Source organism: Battus philenor, unplaced genomic scaffold (assembly GCF_028537555.1).
Source record: "Battus philenor isolate CCGP_79_NKW_IND1 unplaced genomic scaffold, ilBatPhil1.0.hap1 SCAF_3, whole genome shotgun sequence".
Taxonomy (NCBI): Eukaryota; Metazoa; Arthropoda; class Insecta; order Lepidoptera; family Papilionidae; genus Battus; species Battus philenor.
The window spans coordinates 15,422,425-15,436,797 of NW_027181693.1; the positions used below are offsets into that span (position 1 = coordinate 15,422,425).

At 32.2% G+C, this 14,373-nt stretch overlaps 1 protein-coding gene across 1 annotated transcript in view; it reads right to left on the reverse strand.

Moving 5' to 3' along the window:
- nAChRalpha6 (nicotinic acetylcholine receptor alpha6) overlaps positions 1-14,373 on the reverse strand; it is a 173,168-nt gene that overhangs the window by 30,418 nt on the left and 128,377 nt on the right. Inside the window, exon 2 of the mRNA XM_068770438.1 lies at positions 5,990-6,129. Within this exon, the coding sequence (XP_068626539.1) occupies positions 5,990-6,129 (140 nt within the window). The remainder of the gene's footprint in view (positions 1-5,989; positions 6,130-14,373) is intronic.

Sequence of the window (14,373 nt, forward strand, 5' to 3'; positions counted from 1 at the left end):
AAAAAATCTTAATCTAATATTTCGCTTCAAAATATATTTGTTTGACATATATTCAGATCCATCAACAAATTCACACGAAATTGATGCCGTCAACTCATTTGAACACAACCAGGGAGCGAATTAAATACAAATTGCCTTATCTAAACTTACGGTCTCCCAGCAGACTTGCTATTGTTAAAATTTATACTTGGAAAGTTTGTTTAATGCGGTTTGAACTCTAGTTGTACTCAACTCTGAGATACATCTAAATTATTATGAATATAGCATTATTTCTAAACACAGAACTTACTATAATTTTACATAAAAAATCTGAAGCAGAGATGACACGAACTTTTTCTGTATTTACTTAGTAAAAATGATCAGTAATAGCACAGTAGTAGTGGTGCAATCGCTTACTTGGGACACGTTCTTCGACACCAACGATACAATCTCCTTTAACTTATCATGATGGGAAAGGTCGCTGATAAAAGGAAGGTTGGTAGGAGAAAGAAGTCGTGGCTTCGTAACATTAGAGAGTGGACCGGAATCGCCAGCGCTGCTGAGCTATTACGCAGAACTAAAATAAGGAAGAGAGCAGGAAGCTGATAGCCAACCTCCACTAGTTGGAGAGGCACTTCAAGAAGAAGAAGTGGTGCGATCATTGGTCTCGGGTTCGATTCTGGGGATTCTTATATGTAATTCATAGTTTGTTTATTACTACGGGTATATATGCTCATAGACAAGTTTTCCAAGTATAATAAGTCATGTCTTCTGATTACAATAATATAACACTGCGATCGTCAACCCGTCTGGCAATCGTTGCGAGTATGGTATATCCCCATAGATATTTTTGCACGAGATCTATGCCTTGCAGTGGGTGTCTGTATACTGAAAAGACGACGAAGATGACTTATAGTTCATTACCTTTAAGAAAGTAGTAGCATATCGTAATCACTATGTCAGGTCAATATATTAGAGAGTCGTGTTTAAATTATCTATAGGTTTAAACTAATTGGTAAAGAAATGAACAACAATCGTTTTATTGCAGTCGAGAATATCAGTTGCAACGGTTTCATAGCCTTCTCTATCTGATGTATAAATTCCTTTTTTATGACGAATGATCACTGTTTACCTACTAGAATTTACAGACTCCAAGGATTTGAGAGATCAAGGTGCAGTTGGTGCTGAGCATAAAACCTCATTATTGATAGTAAAGGATCCGAGGATTCCTTCAGGAGCCTAAACTCGGGTCGCTTGATTACGTCGCTGCCGAGCTCTTAGATCGTTTGGCGAACGTTCCTAAGAGTGACCCAGCACAATGGAACTTGAACAATATAAGAAAATAATAATTTATTAGTTATACACGTCTGTTGTATTTAGTAAAAGAAGTAGATTTGACTTTAAAATTTTAAAACATAGAGTTTTACATAACTGAATAGATAAGCATTTATTTGACTATACATAAACACCTTGCTTTACTTATAAATAAAACAGAGCTTGTTGTTTTCTAAGGGCAGTGGGAATTTTAGCACGATGGAACGTTTCACGAAACACCGACGTGTTTATTGTGTGAAAGTATTTTATTTTAACAACAGTTTGATCATGTGAGATGCTTATTTTATACGATTTACGCGACTTAAGTCAAAGTCCTGTCCTTTAATAAAGATATGGAAAGATATAATACACAGACAACAAAATAACACTACAGCATTGTCAGAAATAGGAAAAATAAGGAAAATCTCAACACGTGAAACTTTATAGCAAATATATGACGCAATAAAGAATAGGATTACACTTCTAAACGATTGTAAGAAATGTTTACTTACTGTGGTAGTTTTAATGCGAAGGAAACAGGAAGAGATTCGATGCCATTAATCACTTAGAAAACAAAACTAAGGTAGTCAGAAGTTTTATAACATCGGACAGTATACTCGTAATGGATCCATTTGTTTGTACCGGACGTGAGGGGTTTTAGTTATCATATTACAATACTAACACTGAATAAGCTGCCTCTTATATATAAAAAACTTTTAAGTTAAACGGTTTTTTAAACGGTTTTATTTGATACCCATACTGTGGTGGTTGTGGAAAATATGTACCTAGTCCGCCATATTGGAACGGCGTCCATCTTGAATTTTAAATTTTGACATAATCATCGTGTTTTACTAGTGTAGCCCTTTCATTTGATACCCATATTGAAGGGGTTAAGGAAAAATATGTAATCCGCCATTTTGTATCGGCGGCCATCTTAGATTTATAATGTTATTGATTTTATTATATTGTATTGTCATCTAAATTAAATGTGTGTACCAAATTTCAGATCAATCTGACAACGGGAAGGTGCTTAAATTTCAATTTCTAATTTTGACCAAAATAAATAAACAAATTAATTCCGTGCTGGTCGAACTAAATAAAACCGTTTAATTATATACTTTGACGCAGAATAATCAAACTATATTTTAAAAATAAATTCTCGTTAAGTCAATTTTTCTGCGAATAATTATTATTTCAGTCGTAGGTTGACCAGTCTTCAACAAATACCTTTCATATTTCCAATATGATAGGTTTTTTTATTATTATTAGAATCTATACTCCACGGACATTAGCAATCGTGCATTCATTTTTACATTTATGTTTAATATTCCCTTAATCATATATATAGGATATTATTGATATATATATTGATATACATTTTTTTTGCTCATGTTTGTATATTACAGTGTTTCCTAAGTATCTTAATCTATTTTAACGACGCCCCAACAATGTCTAGTTTTTAAAATTACCTTTCGCATATAAAATCGGTTGGAAACAGCTTGCATCCTGATAAATCAACAACCTTGACAAGATCTCCTATCCACTTTGTGGGTTACCTAACGTCGAGGACCTTAAAGTCCCAACGGCCAACTATCCTATTCGCTATAAGACCTCTCCCACTGCTACTTCAACTTGTTAATATCTTGGAATATGTCAGTAGTTTTTATTTAACTACAGATGTTATCATTCCTTATTCGAGCTCGTTAAGAAATCCCGGGCATAGCCCCCTCCATGGCACGTTGAACATTTGTAATCTTGTCAAAAAGGGCCTAAGTGAGAGAACATATTTTAGTGTTTAATCTTTAAGCATTAGGGCATATTTTACGAAAAGATCTTTCGTAATTTTCTTAACGCCAATTAATGGAACGTAATAGTTTAAGTAACAAATCAAATTTAATTGAAACATATTCCATAACCTTTATTCTATTATCACTAAACCAGTATGAGACTTTAAAAAATACCAAAAATGCTTAATTGGTTTCATAAGCTATATTCCAATTTCTTTATTGTTTACGATTTAAGTATTACCAAAGGGTCATAAATATATGTAAATAAATGTAATAGGTAAAATAAACACGTTATATCTGAGAGCGAAATAATCAATGTACTTTATAAAATGGAACCAATATTTTTATACAATTGTAATGGTTCCCCGGACGACGCTGAGTTCGTAAATAAAAACAACGTATATGATAAAGCTAACAAAAAGTATTTTAAATTTAACAACGCTTTTACTGAATAAAAATAATTATATCCAATAGGATAATTTATTGCAGTGTCGATTCGAATGTTGAATATAATATTTATTTAAAATTGATTATTCGATCAAAATGACATCAATTAAAAAAAAACTATTTAGTTCATTCAAACGCTTTTTCATTTCGCGAAGAAAAAGTAATAACCGGGAAATATAAAAGAAAATCAAGTCCTTTGAGACAACGAGACAGAATAAAAAGTGTCTTAGAGCTTTTTACATTTTCCATTTCTGCTTTCTAAAAAGATAGCACTTTCGGATTGTGAAAATTGAAAATTATAGACTGAAAGCGTCTCTACAGCAGTTTTGTTCTGGAATAATTCGTTTTGTATGTACCGCTGGCAGAACGGTGGATAATAAAAAATGTTGCAATGATAAAATATATTATTTATATGTATCGAAAGAGAGAGCGCCTTCAAAGGAACACTTTAAATCTTCAGAGAGCATGAAGTGAGGTAAATAAATTGAAATATCAAAGAAGGAATAAATTTGCTTGCTTTTTATATAAAGTTTTATGAGTACATTATATTGTTGTTCAAAAAAATTATATCGAAAAGAAAGCTCAACGTGAAATGTGTTAATTAAGCCCAGAAAAAGGTGGCAGAGAGGGTGAATTGGTATATTGGTATATATTCTAGGCAATCATTTACCATCGTAGACCTCATCAATATTACGCGAGATGGGTCAAATGCTTTGCCTATAAACAGTTAAAAAAAGAATAGATTGCCGCTAGAACCTTTGGTTCTGGAATTGAGTCTGCGGACCGGCCAGCGCAGGATATCTGCTCATAATGTAAACACTTGTTAAGGTCGTTGGAAGGTGCTAAATACAGGCCGGTTCCACCACGTACAAATCTACGAGGGAGAAATATATCAAGCTGTGGACACCCTGTATCCTGCTGAAATGATGATGGTCATTAAATGCACCGGACCCTTGTCATACGTTAACTTAATAATACTTAACATCATTTTCTTTTTCGTTGTTATATCTATTTAGTTTTTTAATTTTATTTCTTCAATTAGTATCTTTCTTACTTGAATATATTTACATATACTCTAATATTTGTTTTGACATAAATATTTGTTATTCTTTTTTCTACATACCGATAAACTAAGTCGATATATATGGAAAGAAAACCATTTACTAAATTTATTATTTGTCGTGTGTTTTTATTATTTGTCATATGAGCTAAAACGTAAACGACATAAATTTTTTCGTAATATAATAGATTATATCATACCACTTTTTCTGTTCATTACAATATTAAGGAAATAAAATGTTTCTAATTTATTTTATGTATATTAAATATATTCATAAATTTAATAACATAGTTTTAATAAAATTTCATAATGATATATTAGCAACAAAACCGAAATCAGTAATCTTGTGTATCGACGTAAGAAAACTGAAACGTAGGTAAGAAATTTATTTATTTTAATTATATTACAATGTATGTTAGAAATCTTACTAAACCAACAAGATAGCTACATATTCATAAGTTAATAATTGTCAGTCTTTAGACACCCACTGCAAAGCAAAAGCTTTTCCTAATCCTATTTATATAATATATAATAACCAACCTTACGCTTCACACATTAACATTTTAAAGCTGTTTCTTTTTCATAAAGTCTCCCCATTCTTCAGCAATAATTTGTCTTGTCAAGCCTAATAAACTGCTATAATTATAAATACTTCAACAAAAGTTTGTATTTCTTGTAATCAAGCCCTTTCACCAAATTCAGTTTACTTTATTACGCCTATTAAGGATTTTATTTTTGACAATCATGTACCCTCTACAATTACAATTCAACTTGTTAAGCCAATTATATTACTACAATTGTAAATACTTCAACTAAAATTTGAATTTCTGGTAATGTTGCCTCTTCACGGACTACTGATCTTTTTCTTAAGCCTATCAAATTGCCATAACTGTGAATTCTTTAACTAAATTTTGTATTTCCAATTATTATGCTCCCACGCCGATTGCAGTAAATGTTGTTAAATCTACTTTGCTATTATTAACACTTTATTTAAATTTTGTATTTAGTACCCTTTCATCAATTTTATTTGTTTAGCCTACTAGATTACCATAATCGGGTATTCTTCAGTAAAATTTTGTGTTTCCAATAATCGTGCTACCCATCCTATCATAGATCTTTTTATTAAGCCTATTTCATTGCTATAATTTGTTTTAATTTACAAAACTTTTTATTTCCGACGATCATACTACTTCATCGATTACATTTCTTCTTGTTAAGTATACTAAATTGCTATATATGTGTTTTCATTAACAAAAGTTTTTGTTTCTGAAAGTTACTCCCCCTCGATAAGTAAAATGCATCTTGTATAACTTATTTATAGTAATTATCTCTTAATTCCTCGTCTTCTGATATTTGGATGCTTATATAAAGGTATTACGATGTAATGTATCAGAAAACTTACCACGTCAATGATCTGCTGCAAGGTAAGCCCGAACCTGACTTCCAGGGGATCACTCTCGTTGGCCACCGGCCGCTCCAGGGTGTTGTAGGATGCCAGCAGTGCGTTAAGCAGCCTCTTCTCGTGAGGACCCTGCTCCGAAACTGTTGAAAATTAACACATTGTTTATTTTTTTATCTCTATGCTAAATACTTTATTATTGTTATTCATAATGAGCAGGCCATATAGCGCGTAGACTAAGGCCTGGAGAACCAATCGGTGACGTTCACCCACAAAGCGGATAGGTGACAAGCCGCTTCCGATCACCCTATATAAAACAATGAACATACTATAGTCTAAATAATGACTATTAACTGTCATTGTAATATTGATTATAATTTTAATTATAATAGTAATCTTATAACTTAGACTTTGATTTTACTCATAACTACATTTATATGAATAACAGACAAAAACAGATTCATACGAATCTTTTGAGTATTTATTATAAACATATACAAGTTATAAAATATTTTTTATTATTGTTCATATAATTTAAGTGTTTATATTGTTAATATGCTTTGAAAATAAATAAATCAATAAATCTTGAATCAAATGGATTTATTCTTATTTTATTCGTGTAAAAAAAACGATATTTTTTTAAGTTTCGAATACCGTTTAATGCAACAGAAAAATAATATTTATTTTGACATTAGAGACTAAACATAGCGAACATCATGAAATTAGTTACTTTTATTTTATCACGTAATAACTATTATTATTTACTCTAATTAAGATGTATTCCATTTAAAAAGCACAATAAATACTAATCATACAAAATATATAACTGTACGACATATATTGCAAATATTTTAGTACAGATGGCGCTAGATATTTTCATGTTGACAGTAAAAGGTATAAAGGTACAAATGTGGTTCATTATGGCTTACCACTATATTTATAATATATCAATAAACATTAAAAGTGGGCTGTAATTTTTTTTTAAATATACTCCATTGAAGATTTGAAACCTATAGTCTCATCATTTCAGTCATATGAGTCCTCAGCTGGACATAGGCTTCCACCTTTCTGGTGAACTTCCTTCCATCGTTGTCCAAGGTCTCGACTCAGAACCTTGTAGCCTCAGGATGATCTAAGGGTAAAGCTTTTATCAATCACAAAACAACGCTATCATCATCATGCCAACTGCAAGGCCCAGGCCTTATTACGCTTGTGTATTCTAGATGAGATAAGCGATATCTCTCTTCATCAGTGTTATTTATTGACAGGTTTCAGTTTAAAATTATGAATATAAAATCGAAATATTTTTTATCTTAATAATAAATAATTTACCACAAACCTCTTAGGTAACATTCCGATGAAACATTGTAAATGGACCCTCTGAGTGCGACCGCTACAAATTTAATAAATCCAAGAGCTTACCTTAGTCCGAGCCACGTTCATACGAAGAATAACGGCTGAGATAAACCTATTAGCCACGCACCTGAACTACTCTTGAACTGGATATATCGCCGCTCTTAGCCGGAAGACAAAAAGCCCAATTTACCGCGAGAATACCTTTAGAAATTCACTCGCGTCCGGCTTGAAGGAGCAGCAATAAACACTCGTTTTAGGAGCTCAGATCGTCCCTAACTTGATGTATGGAGGCTAAAATAGGACAGCCTCTAGTGGATTAGGTAAAGGAAAGGGATAGACATGTTCGCAGCGCGGGCAGGGGCTGATTTATATGACTGGGAATTCAATGTACCGGCAGGTCACATTTCGAAGAGAAAGTTTCTGATATAGTCCATAAATCTATGATTTTCAAAAGCGCATAGAATTCGACTAATACCATTTGTTATTTAAAATTATAAATTAAACTTTAACTTAACTTATCTAATGAAATTATAAAAATTGAATAAGTGTATTAATTTTGTTCACAAACATAAATTAAAAAGGTTTCTTAAGAAAAATTCTAAGGAAAAAATTTTTTTTCTTAAATACCCAAAAAACGTTTTTGATCTTTAATTAAAATTACTTAGTATTTTATGCGTTAACTTAAAACACTGTTATGTTATGATCTCATCGTACTTTTCCCACTTTGCAGAATTTTTGTTAAATGTTCTTCCAATTCTTTAGTTTTCGTTTTATTCCAAGGCTCGCCAAACTCACTTTTTACTCTCTGCTCATATCTCTCATATCAAACCAAATTAAGTTCTACTAAACGCCGACTCTTTTTTATGCTTTTGTTTTTTTAGCTCTTTTATGTCATACCAAGTCTTAAGCTCTCTTTTTGTCACACTATGTCTTAGGGTCTCTTTTTATGTCCCACCCTGTTCCAAGCTTTCGTATTATGCCTCACACTCACTAACGTTCGCCTTTATACTGAATGGTTCCTGCAGCTCTTACATCCTAGCCTTCGATTCTTTTTTTGTGCACCATAAGTCTATAGCTCCTTTTTAATCATACTAAGTCTTAAGACTTGTCACACTTTTTGTCACACTAAATCTTAAAATCTCTTTTTATGAACCACACCTGGTTATAAGCTCTCTTATTATGCCTCACCACAATGGGTCCCTTTACATGCCACATTTACAGTTTTCATCTTTGTTTTTAAGCTAAAATCTTCCTTTTTTATTCCACTATTATTCTTCAGCTGTCTATTTGTGAAACATTAGGTGCTTAGGTTTTATAGTACACTTTGTATTTATCTCTCTTGGTTTGTCACACTAAGTGTTTGGCTTTCTTTATATGACACACCATGTATATGCCTCTCTTTCTAGAGTACACAGTCTTGTCCGCTTTTTTGCTTCATCTATTTTTTAGCTCCTTCTAAGTTTTCGATATCTAAAGCATAGTATTGATTAGTATATTCAATATAAAATGTGCTTCAACCTATGTAAACAACTTATTTAATAATATTCATAATAAGAACGCAGTGGAGATTTTAATATTATCAGCAGGACACCAAAGACCCGAAGTGTAATCGACAAAGCATGGACAATTTCAACTCAACCTTTATTGCTAACTATAACGCAATAAACCAGTTAATCCGAGGCGATATTAACCCTAGCAGTGGAAGAGTGGCTTTATTGTCGTATCTTTAGCGGCCGGCTGACGGTGCGGTTTCTGGCAACGACTCCAGTGCCGCGCGGTTGCTTCCTCTTAAATAACTTTGCTAATATTAAAGCAAACTTTGTATTAAATTATTTCCAAGAACCGTCTTCAGTATAGCTACAGGGAATTAATAACGCAACCATCTTTCATTTTTATTCTATCTATACGTAATATTATGCCGAATATTTTAAATGCCTTTAATGGTTACATATAATGTATCGTATAACATTCTGTGCTATTTTAATACTATCGTAGCAATAGATAAATTACAATTCTTGTGTATTTATTAAAATGAATTTTAATCGATTTATTGAACGGTACATAAGCCTAATTGAAACGCTATCAAGTGGCAATATATTATAATAGGGATGGTATAAAATGATATATAAAAAATACATACACAGTTAATATTTTTAAGTGAGACAATTTTGTATATTTAAACATTTTTATACAGTATGATTATAGGTACAAAAGCTTTAAAGGGGAGGAATTATTAGTTGTCAATTAAAGTATGATGCATCATGTCTAAAAGTCAGATTTGGAAAAGAGATTCCGAACCTAGTGTTATACCAATGGGAATTGGATAACCGAAGGCAGCAATCTATTTACGTATCTTGTCTCAACCACCTCCGACAGTGTACAGGCATTAAAGTGAGTGCCTCGTGCGCGTACGCACTACCTAACTCTTCAAGCAAGTGATAAAGTTGTAAGGCACACTCACTTCCTGGACGTCACCAAGAACGCACTAACGATACAATGCTCGCTTGGGATGCAAAAAGCTGACTCCTATAATATCCCGATAAGAAACTGAAGTAGTTACCTAACCCACTTTTCGTTTGCTTAAATTACACTCGGCTGCGATGGTTATACATTAGTACATATATATATATATATATATATATATATATACTTATGTATAACCATCGTATATATACCATCGCATATATACCATCTGTCTCTGCAAACTTTATACAGATGAATAATTTCAGGCAGTACAAAGACTACGACTGTTAGTGAACAAAATAAAAAATATATCTAAAAATATATCCAAAATCTAAAATATCATTCCACTATCCAATTAAGATATGTTATTCAAAAAACGTCAAAAATCATAGACAATGTTGGATGTATACCGCGAATATAAACTTGTCGTAAACAAAGCTAGTATATCAGAAACAGGCCGCAAACCGCAATTCTATTAAAACTTAAAAAAAGAAATCAAATAGAACATCAGTGTGCGATCTTTTGAATATTCGAACTGTCCTCACTCGTCCCCGCTTACACGATCCATTTGTATAAAGCGAAGGGTTAATTAAAACGTCCATCGAAGTCTTTTACACTACACGATGTAAGTGGTTCAGAACGAAACAACTTATCAATTTTTTATACACAATAAAGATACGTCAGAAACCATTTAAGTCAGACTGGGTATAAATAAATGTCTAACCGAACTTTTATCAAAGTAACATTGGACAGCGAAGAAATGAATCTATTTATTTATATCGCAGTTTGATTTCAACGCAGAACATGTTTTGTTCAGCGTTGAGAATAATAACTTTATTTTAATTGATTCAAATCCCACAAAACCTTTTGATAAGTCGATAGCATTATTATAAAAATTAAGATTAAAAATTTCATTCCATATATATTTTTCATAGAATCAGGGGTTACCTTGCGGAAGTCCATCCTAAGTAAGAAAAGGACCAATATTTAGCCACTTCAGTGTGTTAGACTCTGTGTTTGGCAGTAATCGGTGTAACATAACTCCAGAAGATGCCCCGTGGAGGGGTGAAACACGGGTTGAGTGATTTGGCGGTGGCAGTTGTGTAGTTTGCATTGTTTGACGCATGCGCATTTGTCAGCGGGCTGGCGGGCGATGCACTTTGTTGCACGACTACCACTGCATGTGCGGAAGTGACTAAATATTGGTCCTTTTCTTACTTCATTTCATATAGGTTTGGTTGTGAAATGCCATGGTGGGTAGCGCATTTGGAAGGCATGGGGCATACCGTAATCGCCATGCTTGGGAGTCGGGATAGCGATTGTAGTGTGGTGTTATGGTATATAGAAAAGATATCTAGGGGAGGGTGATATGCCATAATAGCCACGCTTCACAGGTGGGTTGGCTACCGCAGTGTGGTGTTATGATAGGCAGAGGACTAGAAGAGGATAGGAGAATTGCACTAAATGATTGGAATAAATTAATGACATGTTATAAATTGATAATTTAATATAACAGTATGTCGTAACGAGTCCGTAGTTATATTGAAACGTTGAACGTGAAGGCAGCAATATCGAATTATAAACTAAGTACTTTATATTTAAATCGATTTAATATGTATCCGAACCGTCTATTTCATATAAAATATTAAATATATAATATTAAATATAATAATATTAAATAAAATTACATAAAATAAATTATGTAATCTTATTTAAGCATACTTAAAGACATTAAAGATTATAATTATAATTTAAGATTATAATTATATAAATATTTTTATTACACTAAAGATTATAAAAATAAAAGTATTATTTATTTTTATTGGAAATCGACCTGCCAGTAACTCCTGATCGTAAACAACCTGTTTGAATTTTGTAAATGCCTTTTATAATATCATCACGTTATTCAATATTTATGAAATCATTTATTTTACAAAGTGTATCATACATTCGTCGTTTCATCTCGTAAACGCCCACTGCAAGGCCTAGGCCTTTCCCAAAGATATCTATAGGGGAATATACCATAATAATCAAGTTTGGCTGGCGGGTTAGCCAGCCCATTATTATGGTACGCAGTGGACGCTGCTGTTTATCCTCTGAAATCTTGACTGAGAGCAGTATCAAATCAATACAATTAATGCACAAAGTCTGTATTTTACAATATTTCATCCCGAAAATTGAACTGAAATCCTGAAACCCGAAATTTGATTTATAAATTACTTATTAAATTTGTCTGCCTATGTCTAAATAAATGATCACTAGCCTGGAAGAGAAAAGAAGAACTATTATTTTATTTTTCAGACTTGCGATAACTTCTTTCAAGTTGATTATTTATGTATTATTTACAATTGTATTTATGTTTATGTACAAAATATTTTTGCAAGAATAAAGGGTGATTGATTAATGGTGTAAAAGCGTTAAATGTGTAAATTTATAGTGCATTTTTTTTAATTTTTAAACCTGTTTCCAATCATCTGTGTAAAAACTTTAAAACCTTTTCTGATACATGTTACATTATTTTATATTTTAATTGGACATGCTCTTTACAATGGATATTTCATATTTAAGCAAAGCTTATATATACCATTGCTTTGAATTGCATACGGAAAAGTTTACAGCGATCGTATGGCACGTGTGAGATGACAAGTTGGATCATGATAAAACTTGCTGCCTATTAAATGCGCATACGAATGTCTTTTATTTATAATTACCAACAAAGCATTTACTTAAAAAAAAAATTATTAATATTAATAGTATCTTCAACATCAGATAATGAGGGGAGATTGGATGGGAATCTACATATCTTGCAACCTGATGGTAAAGGAAAAAATAACGACTACTAAGTATGTTCTAATCGTAAATAGCCCGGAGGAAGGAAAACAACACTATACTATTGTGTAACGTGAAAAAGAAAACCATTCCCTCATGTTGGAGATTGTTTCAAAAATACTACACATTAAATACGTCTAAATAAATGTATTACTTTTTCAGAAAATAAATATTTTTTAAGAAAATTGTTAAATTGAAATGATTAATATTTTTTTTTCATGTTTAATAAAAATAACTACAACCTGGTGAGAATTAAGCATACGAAACGTACCGTTCGATTAGAGTTAACAATATTGTAATAAACGAAACTTATTATCCTGTAAGCAAGTCACAATCTACACAATAGCGATATCCTTCATTTGGACAAACTATTTAGGTGTTTTTAGAACTAGAGATATTGATGTACTTAATTTGAATAGGTTTTTAAATGAAAAGTGATAAAATGTTTCATCATATAGCAAGCTGGAGAGTGTGATGATTTTCGACATCTTATCGACAACAACCAACGAGTTATAATAAACATCGCCCATCAGCTAAAAAGAGAGAGGACAGGAGCAAAGCTATTGATATGAGAATTTCAGTAATTAAATTTTAAAATTTTGCAAAAATGAATTGAAATACTAAATGAAATAGTCATAGAAATGAAGTTGCGAAATAATGATAGCTATAAAATATAATGACAATGTGCAGTGTTGATTATCTTTTAAGTCGATGCTGCAATAAAGGGCAAATACTTTGAATAACATTATAATCTACATAAGTATGATTTGATATTTCAATTATCATGTCTGCGGACCCGAGATTCACTGGAATAAGCAATCTTATTTACAAATTTGATCATCTAAATATCTTTATTTTTTATTTAATTTTCAGTTCTTCTTGAAATAACAAAACTTTCGTAGTGATGCAATTACATATAATTTTTTAAAAATATTCTTTTTTATTTCACCACCATCGTCATTTTAGATTGTAAGTGGCCTGCATCTCAGCAAGGTATTTTTTTATCAGGACCTATATTACACAGTCACTAGCATAGTTTTTACATTTGTTTATAATATTTCCGAAAAAAAATTTTGCCCACGTTTTTACATGTTACAGTGTATGAGTCTCTTAAACTATTTAGTAACATATAATTTTATTACATGTATAAATATGTTTACGTCCGTCATTCTCTACCCTCTCGGGCACCGTTCAATCCGATGAAACGTAAATCACATTGAGTGACATCCCGTACCGAGTTTCCCACTGGGTCTCTTTCTGTTACTAGTCACCGCCTGTGATGTATGAGTGGTGAGATGGGAGAAAGCGCGATTATCAAGACGCACACGAAATATCTGAGATTCTCTGATCTGGGATAACAGACGGCTTGACGTTTCTCTTTCTCCCTGTTCTGCCGTGAGGGTAGTCGGTGTTCAGATTTTATATTTAATGATTTTTTAATTATTATATTTAACAGCTACTTAGCCTTGTTATTTCTGGATAGGACTTAATTATAAAATTGGAGTGACAAAATAAAAAAAAATCTGATATTCGCGAACCCAAATAGCAAAGCCGTCATAACACGCTCACTCGCTAATGGACGAAAGCGATACACTGTTCACTCTAGTGTACACACACCCTAATAGCCTGTTAAGCGATTCCCGCTAATCGCATGAAATTTTCGTTCGAACGGCCAACGTTATTTAAGCATCAACAACCTTCTGATACTAAAAACGGACATGTACCGTACCGTAATCCAC